The sequence below is a fragment of the Nicotiana attenuata genome, unplaced genomic scaffold (genome assembly GCF_001879085.1).
Source record: "Nicotiana attenuata strain UT unplaced genomic scaffold, NIATTr2, whole genome shotgun sequence".
Lineage (NCBI taxonomy): Eukaryota > Viridiplantae > Streptophyta > Magnoliopsida > Solanales > Solanaceae > Nicotiana > Nicotiana attenuata.
The window spans coordinates 376,126-399,479 of record NW_017670901.1 but is presented as its reverse complement, the minus strand read 5'-3'; the positions used below and the strand labels follow the sequence as shown (position 1 = coordinate 399,479).

The following is a 23,354-nucleotide window of genomic DNA, read 5'->3' as shown; positions in this document are numbered from 1 at the left end:
GGGGGGAGTATACAAGCTCCGTACCAAATGAATTAGGATCCATATATTTAATATATCATTCTAGACATGAGATTCTCTTTTTCCTTTTCTAAATCAAATGGTTTGCATGATTTTGTTTCACTGCAGCCAAATTATGGAGAAATTACTTGTATCTATTAACACATTGAACAGGTCGCAAATAGAATATAAAAATGATAATTGTACTTGTTCTCTTAATTACAAGTAGTCTAAGTTTAAAAATATTTAAGTAGTATAGAATTATTAATATTGGGATTTAAATAGCAAAGCGAGTTATATTACAATTTTAATGCACTTACCTCCATAGAAATTCTGTGTATAGGATATGCCAAATAGTTGAGTATTTCAGAAAGTCCACTGTGGGGAACCTTCTCTTCCAATGCTTCCAGATGTGCTTGAGCTTGACCTCCCTATAATATCCAAAACAAAAACAAACAAAAGATCATGTAGAAAAATTATATTTTTGGCTTTCCATTCGGTGTCCGGTATCCACATTAGGGTCAGAATAAATCCGAATTCGCGCCCAAAAATCCCACGTTGTGGGATAAAGCACCCCTAACAAAGGCAACTTCATATCCAGAGACTCGAACCCGACACCTCTGATCAAGAATAAAGGAGTACTTACCACTCCATCACAACCCTTATTGGTTCAACTTTGTTCGGATATAACAAGAAAAATGAGATGATACATACATGAAGATGGCCAGGAATAGCAGCTGGAGCACGTTGCACAATATCCTCAATGGTATGGAGAAGAGGTTTGACATCAAAGTCACGGCCATCTGGGGAATGAGTATCCTCAATGTGCTTCATCATTGCATTATCATCAGATGTTAAGAAGAGATGATGATCACCCCTCCTCGGGTGAATTCGATTTGGAGTCCGTGGATTGATATGAGTATTATGCGCAACAGCTGGTGCCTGTTGTGACATAATATATAATTAAGTAATTAAAATTATATTATTACTATTCAACATATATAATAAGTATTAGAGTAGGTAGAGATTATGAGTCCAGACCTCACTCTTCTATCCAAAATTCCCAAAAAAATATTGGCGCATTTTCACAAATGGCATTCTTTGAGGCCACTATTTAAATTATTTCGATTTTAGCCTAGCTGGCTAAATTTGTTTGCAACAAGAGAAACTCATTCAACTTTTAAAGGCGAAATTTAGGGCATTGGACTATTGGAGAAGTAATTTAAAGAGTGACTTATACTGTGCATGCATATATCTATATGTTTTTGGTTGATGAAAATGAATCGAACCTACATATGAGAAACATGTTACGCAATAATATAATTAAATGATTAAAAGCATTTAAATAAAATGGTGGCAGAAATTCAATCGTACCATGTCATGACTCACTGGTTTGACCACATGAGGATGATTCATGACAGGATTGATCTGAGCATTCAGAGGGTTGATGTGATGGCCAGAATTTGCGTGATGGCCAGTACTTGGGACCATATGATCATGACTCATTGGATGCATCCTGTTGGCAGCAACAGCTGAATCATTAGTCACTGGGTTCATGGCTCCCTTTTCAGTCAATTGGTTACCATGAGCCATTTCAAAGGAATTAAAAAATGGTAGGGTTTTAGAAAAGGCAAGTAGTTGTAAGAACTGCTAGCTGTGTGTTGAAATGAACCCATGATAGGGCTTTATATATAACATTTGGAAATAGTATAAAGGCTGTATGAATCAAGTTCCTTGCTTCTAATGGGGTCTAAAGTTGTGAAGAAGTTTGGAATTGGTCCTATGAATGGCTCCTAGGAAGCAAACATCTTTCTCTCTTTCACAGTAGAAAGGATAAAACGTAATTTACACAGCATTCTCATTATCGTTACCATTAAGATTTTGCTTCTCATTTCACGTGATCCATGCTATTTTATATATATATATATATGGTACCACAGTTCGTGCTTAGTTTTGTTAATCATCCTAGCTTAGCAAGTTTTGCATAATGAAGGACATGGAGAGTCAGCATCCAAGGGTATTATAAGAATTTAATTTATATACACTAACTGTGTAAAGATTTATACATTTTCGGCGCAATTTTAACCGTAATAGTAGGTTAGTTATCATTTTTGTTTATTAGGTTATTGACCAATGTTCACTATAGAGATTTTCCTGTATTAATCATATACGCGATCTAATTAGATAAATAATTTTTGCACCGCCAAAAGGGGAGAATTAAACTCTATCAGTTAGTGATAGACAACATACTATTATCAATGAAGTTCACTTAAATACTGGGGAAGGGGATAAAGGGGGAAAAGTGTCTATAGCATATATAACAATGCTCAATTTTATTTGTACATGGTCATCCTTGCTAATTAGCAAAAATTGCATAATGAAGGACATGAAGGGTAAGTATCTAGGTGGTATCAATCAAATTAGATGAAACTGATGATGTTTTGGAATTGTCTAAGAGTTTAAATTATATATACAAAAGTTGTAAATAATTTTTGTATGTCATCTTTAAATGTTTTAGCTGATAATTACCTTATTTTCAAGATAACAAACCCCAATTTTTATAAAGGGTTGCGTATAGATATCTTTAAGATAACCTGATAGTATAAAAAATTCTTTACGCAATCGGTAGATATAAGTTGAGACTCATTGAATAATACATTAAATTTGGGAAAGTAGGATTTGTTATTTTATACTTCAAAAGCCCTAAAAGTCAAGAAAAGGAAAAAAGGGCAAGAAGATACAATTCAGTAAAGCTCTTCATACTGCTGAAAGACTATTCACTTTAGTTGGTACCGAAACAATTACTACTATTAAGATATGGTTTAGCTAGTATAAGTGACTACAATAGTTATAAAAGCTTAATTTCTCAATTATTATCAGGGGTGGATGTAATGTTACACTAACTGGTTCAATTAAACCCATAACTTTCGACGCAAGGTAAAAATTTATATGTAAAAAAGTTACAAAAATAGTAGATATGAACTCATAACTTTAAAAGTATAATGAGTTCGATGCTAAAAACCTTAAAAGTTGAACCCATAGGGTTTAAATCCTGGATCCGCCTCTGATTATTATTAGATAGTTTTCATAAGAAGTTGTTTTGTTTTTAAGAATAAAAGTGGGAAGATGATCTTGTCAAGTTGAAACAAAAACATGTCATATCGTAATAGATACAGATCCATTAGAAAAAGCTAACTAAGGATCAAGAATCTCTTTTCCCTTTTCACTTTTTTTTCTTCGGTTACTTCAAAGGGGTGATTTTGTGGACCCTCATGAAGCTTGCGAATATTGCAAAGTATTATTAATTATTCATCTGAAGAGCAAGAAATTCTGTTTGGTAAAAGAAACTGAATACTGTAATAAAAAAGGGTTAAATGTTTAGTACAAGCTAAGGTAAATCTTTACCTTGAGAATGACAGCTCAAAGACCACAAATGGGGTGCTTTGCTTTATTGGCAGCAAGCCTAGTTATAATCCGAATTTTAACTATTGAGAATGTAAAAATATGCCATTTGCTTCATCCTTTTTCTTTTTTCTTTTTCAAGATTTTCATGCTGGTTTCCACTTTCAGCGAGGGCAACGAGGTGAGGAAAGAAATGATTCATAATTGGATGTTCTACCATCCTTTTCTTTTTTTCCTTTCCTACTTGACGTTAAATATCCGCATCGGAACCTGATTAAATTCGAATTCGCACCGAAGAGTCCCTCTGCCCAATATCACTAGACATCTCCCCAAATTATAACCCAATTTTTTTTTTTAAAATACTATCTAGAGTTAGAGATTGATAAGATAATCTTAATGGACAAATTCAATTTTACAAACTTCAAAACAAACATATGTGAGACTTTCACCTAGTACAACTTAACAATAACAATAAATACGCCTCAATCTTACACAAGTTAACGTCACCTAGAGGAGTAGGAAACAAGAGCATTCCCAAACAGGTAGACTTTCTGATCCAACTTTGGCATAAAATACAGAAACGTGTATTTACTGAAATTAAACCAGCAAAGAAGCTGCGGAATATTTCAGCGAAGTGTGCCCGCAGTGATGAAGAAAGTTCCATGAATGCTCACCAGGTTCAATCTTTTAAACTCATCTCAGGCCAATATTACATAATAAATGTAATACTAAAAATAAAAAATAAAAAGCACTAATTTTTTATTTATATTTTCTAAAGATGTATAAATTTTTGAAAGGCAAAATAGCTCTCTAGAAATGCATAGGACATAAACTAAAAGTGTTACCTAGTAGTACAACTTATAAAAAAAAAAAAAAAAGGAAACTACAGGAACAACCACAAATAGATAATATCTACCAACAGTTAGTCATTAAATCATGCTACCAAAGATAGACATAAAGAGTTACCAACAATATACAGTATCCAAAAAATCTAGGCAAACAATAACTATTTTCAATAGGTATTTTGGAATTAGGTGAAAATACATAAATAAGGCAACATACAAAATTTTTGAGAGAAATGGGAGTTAATTTGGACTAGTTTGGAGTCAAAATTTGTTGAAACACATAGAAGAGGATTTAATAATTTGAGGAAGATTGGAGGTAATTTTGACTAATTTTAAGTCAAAATTTGTAGTTGAAGTCGAGTTTAAAAATTTCTCTGTAGCATATATATATCTTATAACATGTATCTCACATATATGTATACATGGATATACTGGATACACAATTGACACATATTTGATACATATGTGATACATTGAAGATACACATACCGGGCGGCTATAAGGCTTGGGTAGTGAGGTCGTCGCCTTAGGCCCCAAAATTTGAAGGCCTCAAATTTATATTAAATTCTTATTGTTATTATTACTATATATTATATATATTATATAAATAATTAGTATAAAAAAAAGTAGTACGGTAAAGTTTTTTTGCTAATTGATTGAGGTTATTTTATATCAATAAAAATTCATAAATTATGATAGTTTTCTTTACTGATTAATTAGTATATTTGCTTCAGTTTCAATTTTGATTTTATCCTTTTATATAGAAATTAAGTTATATATATCGACAATATAATGAATTTCTTTTACAATATTTTCTCAAACTGCATGAACACAAAATCTTTCATGCACCGATTTTCCTTTAGTGTAATTCAACAGATTATATTAGGTTATTTATAATTCATTTTAGATATTCTCCAATAAGTGCTACTTAATAGAATGAACTCTAATTATCGTTTAAAATGATCATAAGGAGTAAATATTTTTGACACCGTTAATGCTAAAAACGTAAGCTATTACGTTATGTACTTTTATTTCTTTTTCTTGTTTGTCATGAAAGACAAATCAAAATTTGTGAACCTCAACATCCGATAGTCCACTTTATTTTTTGTGCTCTTCTTCCTTTTTTTTTTTTTTTTTTTTATTCGCTTATTTTTGTCTTGNTTTTTTTTTTTTTTTTTTTTGAAGTTCGCTTATTTTTGTCTTAAATGATTAATAGTGTTTAGAAAGTAAATTTTATTGTTAGTGTAAATATTTTATAAAATAAATTTAAGGGCCTCTCAATATGGTTTTGCATTAGGCCACGAGCTCTAGGGGTGTTCAAAACCGAAACGAAACCGAAAATCGAACCGAAACAAAAACTTAATGGCTTGTTGGTATCGGGTTAACGGTTTAACGAATGGGGAACAGATTGAATTTTTTTTATTAACGGCTTATCGGTTTGGGGAAGAATTATTCAATTTTCTTAACGGATAATCCGTTAACCCATTAAGAGTATATATATACATATAAAATTTATTTTTATCCATATATATATATTAAATAATCAAAAACCCTTCTTCCTCCAGTACTCTATCAAAGTGAATTAGAATAAAAGAAAGCCAAATAAAAGGAGTCATCTAATTGTGACAACAGACAGAATTTGCTGTCTGAAACAAGATAACAACACCAGTTACACCACAACTTCATCAACTTTGCCTGGGTTTTAAGGCATTCTAGAATTCTAAGCATGACGAACATTTGTTTTTAACAACGCCCAATTCGAAATCTTTCACATGGACTAAGGCCAATGTGCATAAACATAAATAAGATTCTAGACAGATGATTTACCCATCACGGTGTCTCTTCTGCTTCGTCCCTCTTAGTACGTCGACCACCTATTTAAACTACAGAGACTAAATTTTATTTTATTTTGATTGAATTAGGCCGATAAACCGCCCGATAACCGTCCGATAAGAGCTAAACCGATACCAATCCGCCCAATATCTTATCGGGTGGCTAGCGGATTAATATATTCAAAAGCCGATTACTGATAAGCCAAACCGTTAAGAGTAAATAACTGCCCAATCCGCCTGATAAAGCAGCCCTAACGAGATCCATTGAGCCGCCCTTCTTCTTCCATGTGTATCTTGTATATTTCGAATTTGGGCTAAATTTCAATTTAAACCACCACAAATCTCCACCACATTGTTCCAAAATTGAGATTCAAACTTTACCCAATCTATTCGAATAATACCAACTCGAAATAAATTTCAATTTCCAAAATCCAAGGTTTTAGATTCACGTTTAAGGGAGCTTCAATGACGTCTAATAAAAGAATTTGGTCTAACTTGTATAATAAAAATGGGTATAAATGGAAAAGCAATAGAATATTTGGAAGATTATTGTATTTAGCTATTTTGTATTCGAGATATCTGCAAAATGCGGTGAATCATAAGTACAATCTATACATATTATTATAAAAGCCTGAATATATTGTCGGTTTACAAAAATTAACCTTATAAATTAAGCATAATAACTCACAATAAAAGGACATAACTGAAATTCTAGACATTTGTAATCCTATTAGTTTTAGAACATAATACTATAAGTTAGGAATCCTACATGATTACATTTAGGATTCCTATTAGTATAATTAGTTTAGAGCATAGACATATAATACTACATGTTAGAATGTAAACCTAATACATTTGGGAACACGTTAGATTTTCTATTAGTATAATTACTTTTGGGATACAGACATATTTTAAGTCATGTAATCCTATTACTTTTAGGATATACTTCTTAAAAATTTCTATTACTAATTTAATTTGAAAACCTATTATGATGTGCTATTATTATTTAATTTGAGAGTGTATTATATTGTTCAAATTCATTTAGAAAAAGGAGAGCCTATATTATTATAAAACATGAATACAATATTGATAGACCAAAATAGTACTAAAATATTAAATATAAAAATCATAGGTAAAGAACATAACTAAATTAAAATAACATAGTTTTTGGACTACATGACCTTCTATTAAATTTTTTAATATTTAATATTTTAAAATTAAATTTATCTATTAACTTCTTATTAAAAATATGTAGGAAGGTTTAATAAAATTAATTTCATGAGAATTCTCCATATTGACACTACATTACCACTCCATAATATCTAATACTAAGGGAAAATAAAGGTAATATTAAATGGACTGCACAAGCCGTTAAATTGAGAAAAATATCGCATAATATATTTTTATATTATATTTGAACTGTTTTCCTAATCAAATAATATATTTTTAATCAATTATTATAAATATACCAAATTATTAAACAACAACTAAGAAAATATTTAAAAATATAAATGTGTGAGAAATAGAAAGAAAAATTGTTGTAAGAGTCAATACCACTAATGATTCTGCAAACATAAAGATCTTAAACGTGAAATGCCAGATCGATCTTTTTACTCTTTGAAAAGAAAATTTATGGTGGATAAAATTATAATTAAGATTAACTTTAAATATGAGATGAACTAATAATAAGAATCTGAGATGAACTAATAGCAGAGCAACAGTGCTAAATTTATAAGGAAAGCAAAATTGATAATATGTGATGAAGCGCTTATGGCTAATGTTAAATGATCGAAACAATGCCCCTGGAGATATATATGAATCAGTGAACCATTTGGTGAAAAACTAATGGCTTGGAAGATGATTTCTGTCATGTACTATCAATAATTACAAAATCGACGAAATGAGAGATTGTAAAAATTAGCTTTCCAAAATTATACTTATGACCTCAAATAAAAAAGATTTAACTGACAAGGATAATTTTCGGTATGTTTATATTTTGCAATTATAATAAATAAATACAAGGATAAACTTCCTAAATATTAGACTATATTTATCGCAATATATTTTCTTGCACGAACAACTATTTGCACTTTCATGAGGAATGAATATCAATATGACAACAAGAGTTCTGGTTATGACAGAGCAACCAAAGCATTAGAAGGAAACATACACACAAAAAAAATCATCTACAAAGAAGTGTTCGGTAAGATACCATCAAATTAAATACTTTTAAATTATAATACGTAATTATCTAACTAACATTACTAAATTGATCATTTGTGTAAGTTCTGATAATGTCCTTTTATTTTGAATTCACATATCATGCTAATGTAATAATATTTTTCAGCTTTCAGATGATCATTTAAATGGTTAAACCATCACGTGTCATTATTAACGTGCAACGCACGTTCGTAGATACTAGTACTATATTAAAAGCACGAAGACCCTTAGGGAAATGTTATTCGTCCTTTTTACCCTTTAAAAATTAATTTCACATTGGACAAAATTATAATTTAATTATTTTTCCTAATATTAAGGACTTCAATACAACTAGAATTTCTTTCCTTGTTTGTAGCAAATCCTAATATTTAGGAATTTAAAAGAAACTAAACTTACCTTATATATTTCTTTTCCTTAGTTGAATTGTATATCACGTGAATAAAACTATACAATTTTTAGGACTATCTAATCTTAACATGAATCCTTGCTGCTTATTCAAATAGTACTATTAGTTCAACATTTTAGATATTTGGAATATATTAAACTTTTGGTTATTAAATACTTTAACTGTGTAAAAAATTATAATATTAATATAAGACTTTAAAATTAACTAAACTTTCACTTTATCTAATTTTAGTTTGAATTGAATTATATAAGATTCTTTTATTATTCAAAATGTCACCATTTTTTTTTTTTGGCGTAAGATTTGGCACACATAAGCTATAACTCAAAAGTAAAATACTCATTATATTTTGCAAATTTAAAAGTAATATCAAATTATTAATATAATTTTTTCTTTAAATTTTAAATAACAAAGTCAACTTATTTTACATTAGACAAAATTATCATTTAATTATTGTTCTAATATTTTGAATTTTCAAACCAGCTAGAATTTTGAATATTAACTTTTTTCTTATTGAAATTATAAAAAAAATCACAAAATTTAGACTTCAAAATCAACTTAATTTACCATTTCTAAATGTCCTTATTTAAAGCCAGTTAGTAGTAAAGTTGAATTGAATTATACGATTCTTTTATTATCAAAATGTTTAAAATTAAGAATTCAAATTTCACCATTTTTTGTCATATTTGCACGACTTTGAAGGTACTAGAAAATAGGCACACGGAAGCTATAACTCAAAAGTAAAATGCTAATTAATTTTTTTTTTCCGTCAACTATAGTTTTTTTCTTGAAATTGTAAATAATATTAAAGTTAATTATTTAGCAACAAATTTGTCAAAGTATTTTCTCATGTGTTATACTTAAAAGGTAGGACTCTTGAAAAAATATCTTAAATCTCCATAGGTGAAATGTTCATGCTGAAACTAAAAAGTAAGTATGATAATTTATAAAATTGAATCGATAGTATTGTAAAATTAGAAAAAAATTTAAGGCCAATATATTAAATGATAATTGAAGACTTCTATGAGGCAGAGTTTTTTCGAATTGAGTTAGCTACATAGAATCAACATTCATTAATTTCAGGAGCTTTATATATTTTTTAATAATTGAAACATAAATTTTAAATTAATTTTTATTTATATGCTCATTGAGATGAGGTACAACTTTCATATATGGACAAAATTATAATTTAAGTGACTTTTCTATTATTTAGGACTTTAAAATTAATTAGAATTTTACATATTAAATCTTTCATTATTAAACTCGGTAAGAAATCATAATATTTAGTAATTTAAAATTGATTAATAGTTTACAATATATAGGTTACACGGAAATAAAATACAACATTTGTGCCATACTCATAAAATCAAGATGGCAACGATTTTATATGTGCATTCAATTGATTTCTATTAACTTAAAATTGTTTAATACAATAACGTATAATTAAAATTGTTTTAATGCAAAACAATTAAATATAAATTTTAACAATTTTTATTTTAATTAACACAAAATAATTACCTGTGTTCAGTTAAGCACTCAAATATTAAATAAGAATTTAATCGAACTAAACAGTACAAATCTAAGTCAATATGGTTAGAGTGCGGAAATTTATACTAATGTTGATTGACTTTTTATCATTTAAAAGTATATTTCATATTGAATAAAAATATAATTTAAATATTTTTGTATTTAGGACTTTAAAACTAATTAAAATTTTGCTTATTAATTTTTTTTATTTGAACGATGTAAGGAGTTGAAATAGTTAGGACTTTAAAAATAGATTATATAATAAAAAATAAAATGTCTAAAATGTCTATACACACTCAATAGATTTAATACCATTTAGGGTGAATATTTCTTTATTGAGTTAACTATATATGATCAATATTCATCATTTAGATGTTTTCACTTTATTTTATAATGTAAATATAATTTTAAAAACTATATTTTCTTTAAAAAAATTACTCATCGAGATGAAAAACACGCGCAACGCGCGTACACTAAATCTAGTTAAAAAAAAGTCTCTAACATAATTAACTTACACTCTTACAGTTTATCTCTTTAGTATTATGTCACCAATTGCAATTGTTTGGCATGTAATCATTGTACCTAGTGCGTTTTTTCCTCGTTTCAGGGTGTCATGTTCTCATATAGAAAATTTTATTGCCAAGCGAATTTGGCAGGAGATGCACGAAGTAGAAAGAAGGAAGCTTAAATTAGTCATTTTGCCATAAGAATAGAATTTAGGGTTAAATATGGTAGCACTTTATGAGTATTACCTAATTTTGATAGTATCTTGATAGCATTTTAACTCCAAAGGCTAAACTGGGTGGTTTGCCCCAAAAAAAAAAAAAAACAATATAAGTATCAGTGCATGGCTATGGAATAGAAAGTATTTAAATTCATTAAGTTCTGGTTCTCCTCCATAAAGATGAAGGTCACGATGTGTAGCTAGCGTTTGGTTATAGATCCCAAATTTATTTTTGAAAAATCTCATTTGGGTGAAGTATGGTTTGAAGATGAAAATGTGTTTTGGACATACGTTTTCAAAACATATTTCCCAACTTTATTTTGGAAAAACATGTATATAATTCCCAAGTTTTGGGATTTTGGCCCAAAATTAGCAATTGGGGTGATTTTGGAATTTGGGGTTGGGATTTGGATTTTGCCAAAATGTGGGCAAAATTTATGGCCAAACATGAGTTTTGAAAATAAATCCAAAATTTATTTTGGCAAAACTCATGGCCAAACTGTTTAACCGAAAAAATGGGATTTCAGTCAAAGCTTTATTTTAGAAGAACTCGGGTTACTGATAATCAGAAATGAATAAAAGAAATGGATTTTGATAACCAATAGATAGCAGAAACAAAAATAAACCAGTATATTCAGATGTTAGTGTCCCTCTTTTATAGCTATTTTAAGTTATACGTTTTGCCTTTGTCATAATAAGGTCATTATGGACGATTAAAGGCATTAAATGTTACGTTACATAATTATTGCAATTTAATACAGATCCTCTAACGTTTTCAGTATTATATGCTTATTAAATACTGTATCTGGGCTCCTCATGTGTTGTCAGGTTCATTCTTCTCAGCTTTTAGACTTAAATAGGTACGAGCAACGAGTCTTTTGAACATTTGCTCGTGCCTCTTCTTGTACTTTCCGCTCGTATCTGTTGCAACTCATGCCTCTTTGGCTTAATCACATTTTTGACCTCGCCATGTCATCTTTCCATCACTTCGATATGCATAACTCAGTTTTACCCAATACAGATAGTCCCCCACTTGCTATTTATTCATCAATTGATATTTTAGGAAGTGGATTCACTGAAGCGGGAAAATTACCGCCCATTAATGCTATGATAGAATCGATGCTTCAATTGTCACTTCCATTTAATGCTCGTTACACGTGCGCCTCTTATTGGTTCTGCAACTTTGCAGCGCCTTTTAAGGTATTTTTACGGCTTCACTAATCACGAAGCGACAGTTCTCATTATGACCTTTCCATCATTGTACCTTTCCATTGACGGTTGTTTCCTAGTATAAATTTAGTTTTGTGCCTTTGTCTTTTTTCAATAAGCTTTCAGAATATTCAATTCTTGTTTCCATCTTCCTCGCTAAAACTCTTAGAATACTCAATTCTTGTTCTTTACCTTCCTCGTACTGCCATGGCTTCGCCAAACCCTAACCCTAGGAGAGTCTCCATAGTTGATAACTTTCCTTTTCAATAGGAAATGAAAAGGGGGTGGTAGACTACGTAATTTAGGGTCTTCATCCAGTTCTGGCCCTTCTTCTAGAAACCAGAGGTTCTGTTTCATATGAATCTTCCTCTAGAGGTAAGGAGTCCTCTGAGCCTCTTCGTGAACCTCTAGTAGAAGAGATAATTCCTGCGGAATTTTCCTTCTATGTATGATAGAGAGTCTCTTAGAAACCAAGTTTCTTCCTTAGATCATGCTGATTTTACCCAACTCAGATCATTGAAGGTCTGATTCCCTTTAGTTCGTAATGACTGTCATTGGAGTTCAGGATTTTCCCTATCATAATCCCTAATGCGAACCAAAGAGTCACCTCTTATTTGACGGGATTTTCCTTTGTTTATACATATCCTTTTACCTTGGGATTCAAACCTGCTATTGACCCTGTCGAATCTAGATTATCTGTGTTTTTTCGACGTATGTTTAGGTCAGATAGGCCCTATTGTATGGAGGCTGTTGCTTGTTTGAGGCATTTGAGCGATGTGGCCGGTGTGCCTTTCACTTCTCCATCTAATTCATCTTTACTCCCCAGACTTTTTCGCAATGGCGTTTTCACTTTAGTAGCTAGGAGTAAAAGAGTTCTGGTTAGTCCAGAGGATGACAGAGACCGTGGCTGGTATATGCCCGGTTGTTGCTGCCCCACACCGTTGGTTGGTGGGTGAGGAAAACGTTCCTTTTCCCGAAAATAGAATTTTGCACGTGAGTAATTTTCTCGTTACCTTTTTCCCTTTAATTTTTGATGACTATTTATTTTACTTTCCTTTTCCTTTTCAGCAACCATGGAATTGTGGATGATATTCCCAATTAGGTGTTTGGGTAGGAAAAATGTTGAATGCTGCCCCAATGGAGGGTAGATCTTGGAAGGCTCTTTCCCAACGATTTGGTTGGAAAGTAAAAACTCACGGTAAGAGTTTTTTATTTTTTTTATTTCACATATTGCTTTTTTCTTTCTGAAGTTATTTTAATCCTTCTTTTTATCAGGATTTGCAATTCGAGGGATTACTGCCGAGGCGATCGTGGCTTCTCGTATCTCTTTGGAAAAGGCCCAGGAAATAATTTTGGATTCTTCATCGAAAAGAAAAGCCGTTGATAGCCAAGACTCTGAAGAGGAGGAAGATGAGGGTTCATAGATAACGAGGCCGCGGGCTCGTAGACGTATTATCTCTGATGATGAAGCATCCCCCACGCCATTCTGTTCCTCTCACCGAGTCTATTGAAGCCCGGTGTGATCCCTGATGATGATGTTGATGATGTTCCCCTGCTGCTACTCATGATCTGTTGAGCAGCTTTTTGATCGCGGGGTTGGTAGTAAAGATTTTGGTCTGGTTTGTGATGAAGCACCCCTGGCTTCTTTTGCCACTTCCATTCCCATGACTCCTTCTTTTCCAATCATGGCTGTTTCTGTTCCTCCCCAGGCTGTTTTTACTTCTTCCACTGTTCCTCCTTCAACGATTACTTCCACTGTTCCTTTTTCAACGATTCTCCTCCACCTGTTCATCATACTGAGGTTGGTTTCCTCAAGTGAAAAAATATTTGTTATGAAGCAAGTCACCATTGAAGTCCTGCTGGGGGTAACCTTTTAAGAAAATCAGGTCAAGCAGATGTGTGGCTCAAGCCTTTGATTGGTCCAGTCGAAAAGGCTAAGCTTGAGAGTCACAGTTCTTTGACCTTGAATATGGACATAGTGCATGCTTTTTAAAGGGTACTCCTTTTTTCAAAACTTTATTTTATCCTTCGCGCTATTTTTAGGATTCTCATCTTCCTTTTCTTATTTGAATTTAGTTGGCAACGAGATGATGAAAAGAGTTACCCTTTTAGACAATTAATGCGTGACTATCAGATGGAGGCGGATAATTGGAAGTGACAGTGTGACAGTCTTCAAATTGATGTGAAAACCTTAGAAGAAAGTAGAAGTACCTTGGAGCAGCAGGTAAGGGTCTTGACTTCAGAGCTGACAGTTGTAAAAGCTTCTTTAAGTCATGCAAATAAAGAAAAGTTACGTCTTGAAACTTTTTTTTCTGAGCAACTTTCCAAGGCTAGTGAGGAGATTTAGAAGTTGAAGGCTCTTTGGCTGAGAAAGAAGCATATGCTGGAGAACTTGTGCAAACACTGACACAAACTCAAGAAGACCTTCGGGAATCTTCTGATAAAGTTCGCTTTTTAGAGCGTTCTCAAGCTGCTCTCCAAGCTCAGGAATCTGCCTTAGCTGAGAATGAAAAATTAAGAAATGAAGTTGATTGGGAAAAAGACTAATTGAGATCCTGGATTTACCTCAATACCACGGTTAGAAACATAATAAAAACTTACGTGATGCAACACCAAACGCACATTTCTCATGGTTTAATTTTCATATTGAACTTCCCGCAAGATCTGAAGTATCTGATAAGTGCGCTATATGATCCCCGAATGCTGAGTTTTAACGAGCATATCGTCTATGTAGACCTCCATAGTTTTTCCCAAGTGTTCTTGGAACATTTTGGTCACCAGTCTTTGATACGTTGTACCAGCATTTTTGAGGCCAAAAGGCATTACTTTTATAGCAGTAAGTCCCCTGTCTGTTATAAAATGTTTTTTCTTCATCCTAGAAGGAACCATTTTTAATCTGGTTATAACCTGAATATGCATCTAAAAAGCTTAACAATTCATGTCCTGCAGTAGCATCAATGAGTTGATCTATATGTGGTAATGGAAAAGAGTCTTTGGGACAAGCTTTGTTAAGATCTGTGTAATCTACACAAACTCGCCACTTACCATTCTTTTTTGGTACCACAACAGTATTGGCTAACCAATTAGGATACTTTACCTCGCGGATAGATCCATTGTTTAATAATTTTTGGACCTCATCTTGAATCACCTGATTTTTGAAAGTTCCTTGCTTTCTCTTCTTTTGTTTGATAGGTGGATAAGACGGGTCTACGTTTAATTTGTGAGTCATTACCTACGGTGGTATACCTGTCATATCAGAATGGGATCGAGCAAAACAATCTGCATTAGCTTTTAAAAATTCAATCAACTTACGTTTCACGTCTGGGCTGAGATTGCCCCTATGTAAATTTTCCTTTCAGGCCAATGTACAAACAATACTACAGCCTCCAGTTCTTCGATCGTTGTTTTGATATTTTCGTTTTCTTCTGGTTCTTCAATGGAGTTAGGCCTTGAATCTACATCTGTTCGCCCTTGTTCAGTTGAGGTTTGCGTTGTGGTATCCTCAACTGAATACTGTAATTGCTATTTTTCTTCATTTCTCGTGCTTGAATCTACCACGGAGTTAATGTTCCTAGATGTCTGTTGATCTCCACGGATTTGACATATTCCCCACGGTGATGGAAATTTAATGACTTGATGTAAGGTCGACGGAACAGCATCCATCTCGTGGATCCATGGCCTCCCTAGAATTATGTTGTAAGCCATTTCCAGCTCCACTACCTGAAACTTTGTATCCTTGACAACTCCTTCTGCGAATGTAGTAAGTATTACTTCCCCTTTCGTCACGACGCTAGAATTGTCGAACCCGGACAAAGTATGCGCCTTGGGTACTAATTTGGCTTCAGCTTGCATCTCATGTAGAACTCTTAGCAGAATAATATTCACAGAGCTACCTGGATCAATAAAAACTCGTTTCACATTAGTGTCATGTACAAGTAAAGATATTACCAGTGCGTCGTTATGTGGAGTTAATACGCCATCCGCATCTGCATCATCAAACGTAATGCTTTCTTCCTCTAAGACATGTCGCACCCACTTCCCGTGGGTCATCGTGACTTTGGATACTTTATTTGCTGCTGTATACGTCACACCATTGATTTCTTCACCTCCGCTTATAACATTAACGGTCCTTTTTGGGGAGGGTGGTTTTGGGGGTTCCTGCCTATTCTTCATGTATGCTTGCTTTCCTTTCTCACTGAATAACTCGGTGAGATACCCTTGCTTCAACAGATGATCAACTTCACCCTGTAATAACCTACAATCTGCCGTTTTGTGACCATGATCATTATGAAATTCACACCAGTGTTCGGGATTGCGCCTGTTTGGGTTTGACCTCATCTCTTTTAGCCACCGCACCTTATCACCCATGCTTCTTAAAACAGCAACGATCTCGGAAGTGCTTACATTAAAATTATAACCACCGAACCGCGCCTTCAAGTTTCTATCATCATCTCGTGACTCTCGCGTGTTGCGATCATTTCCATACCTAGATGATGAACCCGATTCTCTATTTCTAGATCTATGGTCGTACCTTAAATGATCATGCTTGGACCGTGAATCTTTTTAAGCTAGGCCCATATATGGTTCGTACCTATTTTTACCTGATCTTTTTTCTGTTTCCGCCTGTCTCAAACTTACCTTTTCTTCTTTTTGAGATCGTGAGATAATATCTTCCTCGATCCTTAACTTCGTGCTTTATCGGTTGTAGACGTCATTCCATGTTGTTGCTGGGAATTCATGAAGACTTTCCTTGAGTCGCCTCGTGGCTTCTGAGCTTTTTTCATTCAAATTACTGGTGAAAGCTATAGCTGCCCAATTATCTGGTACACGTGGTAACATCATTCTTTCACGCTGGAACCTATCCACGAACTCTCTGAGCAACTCAGAGTCCCCTTGTTTGATTTTAAAAATATCCTCCATTCTCTTTTCGACTTTTTGAGCTCCCGAATATGCTTTGATAAATGAATCTGCAAGCTCAGCAAAAGAATTTATAAAATTTTCGGGAAAAAGAGAATGCCAAGTTAATGCTCCCTTAGTGAGCGTTTCTCCGAATTTTTTGACCAATACTGATTCAATTTCTTGTTTGGTCAAGTCGTTGCCTTTTACGCCAGTTGTGAATGCAGTCACGTGGTCTCGTGGATCAGTTGTTCCATCGTACTTCGGAATATCAGGCATTTTGAATTTCTTTGGAATTGGTAAAGGAGCAGCGCTTGGCTTCCAAGGTTGCTGTGAATATTTATCCATATCTATTCCTTTGATTACGGGTGGTACTCTAGGTATTTGCTCTATGCGGTCACTTTGCTCCTTAAGCTGTTTTTGATGTTAGAACTAAATTTTGCAAATCGGAATTGACTACGTTACCTGGTTCTCCCTCTTGTGATTCACTAGGGATTCCACCACTGCCTGAATTAACAAGCCCAGAACGAGGGTTTTCCAAAGTGTTGGTATTTGGAACTGGTGTTGATGGTGCAGCAGGTAATTGGCTGGCAAAGGCTTCAAGAGCTTTATTGACCTGTTGAGCGATCAACTTCTGCAAAGCTTCATTGATAGCTTCATCGTTGTTAAATTGAGTATTTGCATTTGAGTGAGATCCATCAGGAGTTCCTTCTCGAGATCGACGAGGCGAACTTTGCGGAGAAGGGATCGGAGTGTGAACATCTTGTGGATCCCCTTGGAGTTGATGATTTCCTTGATTTCCTTGGGCGTTATCGTTAACATTTGACATGATTGTTGATGTAACGAAATAGATAAGGTTAAGAAAGAATAGATTATCAGATTCCCGGTAATAGAACCAATTTGTTTAACCGAAAAATGGAATTTCAGTCAAAGCTTTATTTTTAGAAGAACTCGAATTTTCTGATAATCAGAAATGAATAAAAGAAATGGATTTTGATAACCAATAGATAGCAGAAAACAAAATAAACCAGTGTATTCAGATGTTATTGTCCCTTTTATAGCTATTTTTAAGTTATACGTTTTGCCTTTGTCATAATAAGGTCATTATGGACGATTAAAGGCATTAAATGCTACGTTACATAATCATTGTAATTTAATACAGATCCTCTAACGTTTTCAGTATTTAATGCTTATTAAATACTGTATCTGGGCTCTCCTGTGTTGTCAGGTTCATTCTTCTCAGCTTTTAGACTTAAATAGGTACGAGCAACGAGTCTTTTGAATATTTGCTCGTGCCTCTTCTTGTACTTCCGCTCGTATCTGTTGCAACTCATGCCTTTTTGCTTAATCACCATTCTTTGACCTGCCTACGTGTCATGACATGTAATCTTTCCATCACTTCGATATGCATAAACTCAGTTTTACCCAATACACAAACGGGTCCGTAATATCATATTTCTCCCCAAAACACGTGTTCTCTCTATCGCACGAACAGGTCGAAATGCGACATCGATCACATTGGGAGGGGCCATTTTCCCATAACGAAGGTTAAAGTGAAGGTCAAGTTATTGTTCATAGTGGTAAACGAGGGGAAATTGAGTAAAGGATAGTGTTGTTTCGTACTAATATAGTCCCAAGGTGGTAATTAGAGTTACAAACTTCATAGCTTCCTCCACTCACCTCCACGGGTTCTTGGATTTAATTTAGATATGAAAAATCCCTTGTGTATTCATGATTAGTCTCAGGGGCCGCTCAAGCATATACAGAGCCTAAAGCCAAAGTTTAATTTATGGCCTAAAATTTTTTAAAAAAAGTTATAAGATGTGTTTTTATTTGAAGTCTATTCTTCTAACTTTTTGAGATATAAAGTTGTTAATAATTTTTTTTATAATCGATTTTCTCTAATAACTCTTGCTTGATTGATAATATAACCAACCCTATCTAATCTTTTTGAGATATTGTTGATCTTAGATAAGATTTTTACAAAGAAATAGAAGTAGAGAACTATTGGAAGCTTAAAAGTATTGCTGAAAACACTTGAACTAGTGAAATCTTGGAGAAAGAAGGTGAGTAATGAAATCTTGAAGAAAGAAGTGAGTAAGAATATCAAAGAGAAACACAAAAAATATATAGGGTTTTCTGAAATATGAAGAGATTTGAAAAAAAAAAAAAAGATTGACTTGGCCAAATTAAGGAAGAGAATGCAAATTTTTTAATGGAGTAAAAATGAAAAACTAAAAGTTATGAAAACTATTCATTTACACATTTTTAAGTCAAATTATTATTTTATTTATATATCTAAAAAAAATTCTTTTAAAAACTCTAGTTTTGTATTAAAAATACTAAATATTATTTTTTAACTACCTATAAACCTATTATTTTGAAAAAACCCCTAAATTTGGGGGCCTTAGGCACACGCCTTACTCCACTTAAGGTTGGAGCCGGTCCTGAATTCAGTCCTAATAGTTTGTATTCATCTCATGGTACTACTTACAAATGTACTTACGGTACTTTAATCTAAAAGTACTTATATCTGTCATCCATTGTTCAATATTTGGTAGTATTAAGTTACAGATAAGAACGACTGGAGAAAAAGGAATTATAGCTCCTCTCACTCTTTTATACGTGGAGAATTTCAACCAATGGGAGAAAGATTTTCCTACTAAAATACTAGTAGTTTATTTTGTTTCAGCATATTATTGAAACAATATAATATCATCAGAAATACAAAACATGCATGGTACTGCATGCATTACATTTGTTTCTGAAATTTGATGTTAAAGGTGATATCACTCATCAGAATGCCTAGTTACAATGAGTTGTGCAAAAACTTAATAAGCAAACTCTTTTACCTCTCTATGAAAACCATATATTATTTCAAAAGCTAATCAATCTTGGCCTACTCTTCTGCTGACTCTGTTACATTACACTGATAGACAACAAACTTTTCCACAGGACGCTTACAGCGGGAGCAAAATACAAATTCTTCAGTCAATCCTTCTTCAGATTGAAGGATCTCATTGTGATAGCAGGGTTTAACAGGCAGAGGAGATTCCATAGCACATCGAATAGCACCAAATAACCCCAATTTCGCGACTTTTTGTGCCCATTCTGGAACAAGATTTAAGCATTCTTGGACTTGTCTCCCCTTGAGGATTATTATATCAGTTGATGATCCCTTTCCAATTATCATCCAATCAGTCGACGTTTCACAAGCATCGAGTAACGGTTGTATGATGCTGTTATAGTGAGCTGCCTGATCTAGTCTAGCAACTGAATTTTTTATGCTCTCCAGTCTAAGCCAGAACAACTTCATCTTCGCCGTAGATAGGAAAATACTCGAATTTTCTTCCATGCTGATGTCTAAAATATTCCCAACATCTTTATTAAGCGGATTTCTATAGCCAACATAAATAGCTTCAAGCTGAATTCCCATGCTATTTTTGATTTTCTGTAATGTGTTGTTAAAGTCTCTGATCCAACTAATCTTGTCACTTCCATAAAAGCAAATATGTTTACCTTCATCTACCTGAAATCAAAAGAATATATATATATATATATATCTTGTGTTGATTAAGAACTAAAAGCACAAGTGGGGTAATTAAGTAAAGCTTTTACAAGGCCTTAATTAAATTATTTGTTAAAGGGCAGAAAGCAACATATAAGAAGCTTACCAAATTGGTCAAAAAAGGATCAATCCCATCAATTAAAAGCTGGAAGATCTTGTTTTCCTGTTCCCACAGCTCTTTTTCTCTTGAGGCTGAAAAAGGAAATGCTTTGGCCCCCCATAGCCATACCATATCAATAGCATTTAAGTTTGTGACAACACCATCAGTGCTTAATACCACCATTATGGGTTCCTCTTTATAGCTCCATTCTTTTCTAATAAAATTTATAACAGCTGAATGTAGTAACCACGGGCATCGGATTGAGAACCAGGGCAATGAATTTGACAGAAACTTGAAATTCATTTCATCAGTCAAATTCCAGGTGTGTGAAGATGGAATTGGGACCCATAAAATAGCATAGCTTGCTCCAATTTTTTTATGTAAGGGATGATCATGCATTTGGTGCACTAGATAAAATATTTTCTCCACGGCCATGAGTTCTGGCTTTGAGATCAAGAGTATGACCACCTTGTTTTCCAGTTCTTGGATGCCAAAATACTGTTGAAGACAAACAAGTTTCTAGTTATTAATAAGTATTTAGAATTGACTCATCAAACTGCTAGCTAGCTGCCTCCTGGTTTCAAGTCTTACCATTTTGTGGCATAAATCAGACTATTGATTTTCGTCTTGCATATTAGTAACAAATTAACTTTTGCGAAGAAGAGTACCTTTTCTCGTGAACTATCTTTCAATGGTAAGTCATTTGTCGATGAGAATAACACATGAAGCACCTCTTGATTGTGACAATGGGAGAGTTCAAAAAGATGGCGTATCTTTTCAGGAAACCTTCTTTCTGAGAGCAACATAAGAATTTCAATTTTATTGTCGAATAAAATTTTTTTGATAATAAAAGCTCGTAGAAAGACAATCACCTATTTGCATATGGCACATATGTAATTTCTCTCTGAGGTCATTGCATAAGCCACTTAGCTTGTATACCAAGCTGAATACAGTCCATGCTGCAATGGTTGTTGAATTTGAATGCCTGGAGTTCGGATTATTTTCACGTCAATTTATTTACTGGTGAAGAGAAAAGTAACTTCCAGAATATGAGATAAGTATTATATACTGAATAAGTAAATGAAGGGAAAAAACATGCACTTGGTTATCTTTCATGGTCCTGAAATCTGCGATGAGAGGAGCGCATGAGATTGAGCTTCTTAAAATCCAGTAGATTGTTATGTACATCTTTGACTTTGTAACAACAATAGCCTCATCATCCAAAAGTTGTTGTTGCAAAGGCAAGCCTTCAAACTCGAGGACGAGATTTGCTGCCTCTATCATAGTATCGAACAACAAGTTCAAAGCTTTAAATTGTATATTTAACGTGTTTAACTCTCGAGGCATTTGCTTAAGTGCTGCAGTTAAAGCTGCCAGAGAGTTGTGATGGACTAGCTGCATTATGAGCCAAAGCTCGCCATATTTTGACACCAATGCTGCAAGTGTTAAAACTACTTTAGCATCCCATTTGAAAGGGCCTAAAGTTTCAAACAACATCATAGTTTCTGCGTGTAAGTCTCCATCCTCATAGCATTTGCACAGAATCTACGATAACCAAATTATTGTATTTAGATCCATGAACATAAGATCGGCTTAAAGATCTATGATTGTGAAACAGAGGGACAGCACTACTTACCCTATGTGAGATCTTATTAACGGTGTATCCAAGCTTTCCTTCAAATCCAAACACTTCGAAATTCCATGAATTTATACAATCGCTTCGAGGATAAGAGAACTGAAACAAAACAATTCTGAGGTTGTCATGCTACAGTATAGTATGATCACCAGATAAATGATAAATCCATGTGTGTACCATGATACCTCTACGAATACATAAATACAGGAATAGAAACTCATAATTACAGCTAACTGCTTTTGCAATATTGTTGGGACAGTATGATTTAGCATACGGAACCAAGGAAATATACATGAACAAAGAACATAGACAACACAATATTGAATAACCTTAGGTGAGATGAAATGCATGGTGCTCTCAATGACAAGAAGCAATTGACTAGAATCTAGCTCACGACCATCAGGATCAGGATCATGGGTTTGGAGAATCTTCTTAATCAATAGATCATCTTCTATAGATGACAGGGAACATGGATCAAATTGTTGCAACAAACTCATGGGGCTGGAAGTGAAGAAAGTTGACAGATCGAGAGGTCGCATAGAACAGTTGACTTGCTCTCTGGATCATAGGAACTAAAGACCACACTCGCACTCTTGTTATGCAACTTAAAACAGGCTAATATTACTCTGAGTAATATCTCAAAGAATACGTGTGTGTCTGTCTATCAACAAGTTTGAGAGCCTATGTGCATATATGTTCATGAAACACAATAATATAAAAATAAGTGGAGACCACCAAAAGAAGAGATGCTTATTCAAAGTCTTATCAGGGGACTTCTTTTTGGAGCAGTAGATTGAAAAAAACATTATGTACTAGCATTTCCTTTCAGCACTTTGTGTTGCGTGACCCTCAAGAGACCAAACCTATACTTGACGAATCTCTTTCAGCAAACCATACTAAAAAAAAGCACCCTACTAAGCTATATCTCAATTATGATTGCTTTCCTGATTTGCAAAAATGTATTGGGTGATGGGTACCTTGTTTTGCTCTCTTTG

The 23,354-nt window shown here is 33.4% G+C and overlaps 2 protein-coding genes across 2 annotated transcripts in view; both read right to left on the bottom strand.

Annotated features, from left to right (window-relative positions):
• Positions 1–1,674, bottom strand: part of LOC109244364 (protein SIEVE ELEMENT OCCLUSION B-like) — a 4,845-nt gene extending 3,171 nt beyond the window's left edge. The window contains exons 1-3 of the mRNA XM_019411447.1: positions 1,372–1,674; positions 712–939; positions 318–428 (exon numbers count right to left, since the gene is read on the bottom strand). Of these exons, the coding sequence (XP_019266992.1) occupies positions 318–428; positions 712–939; positions 1,372–1,590 (558 nt within the window). The 5' untranslated portion in view covers positions 1,591–1,674. The remainder of the gene's footprint in view (positions 1–317; positions 429–711; positions 940–1,371) is intronic.
• An 18,096-nt stretch (positions 1,675–19,770) lies between these two features.
• On the bottom strand, positions 19,771–23,022 carry LOC109244355 (protein SIEVE ELEMENT OCCLUSION C). The gene is made up of 7 exons (XM_019411434.1): positions 22,689–23,022; positions 22,360–22,458; positions 21,745–22,268; positions 21,663–21,682; positions 21,392–21,516; positions 20,730–21,221; positions 19,771–20,584 (listed from the first exon to the last, which is right to left on the bottom strand). Exons 1-7 carry the CDS (start codon positions 22,896–22,898, stop codon positions 19,955–19,957), a joined length of 2,100 nt encoding a protein of 699 aa, XP_019266979.1. The 5' UTR covers positions 22,899–23,022; the 3' UTR covers positions 19,771–19,954.
• Positions 23,023–23,354: the final 332 nt, after the last annotated feature.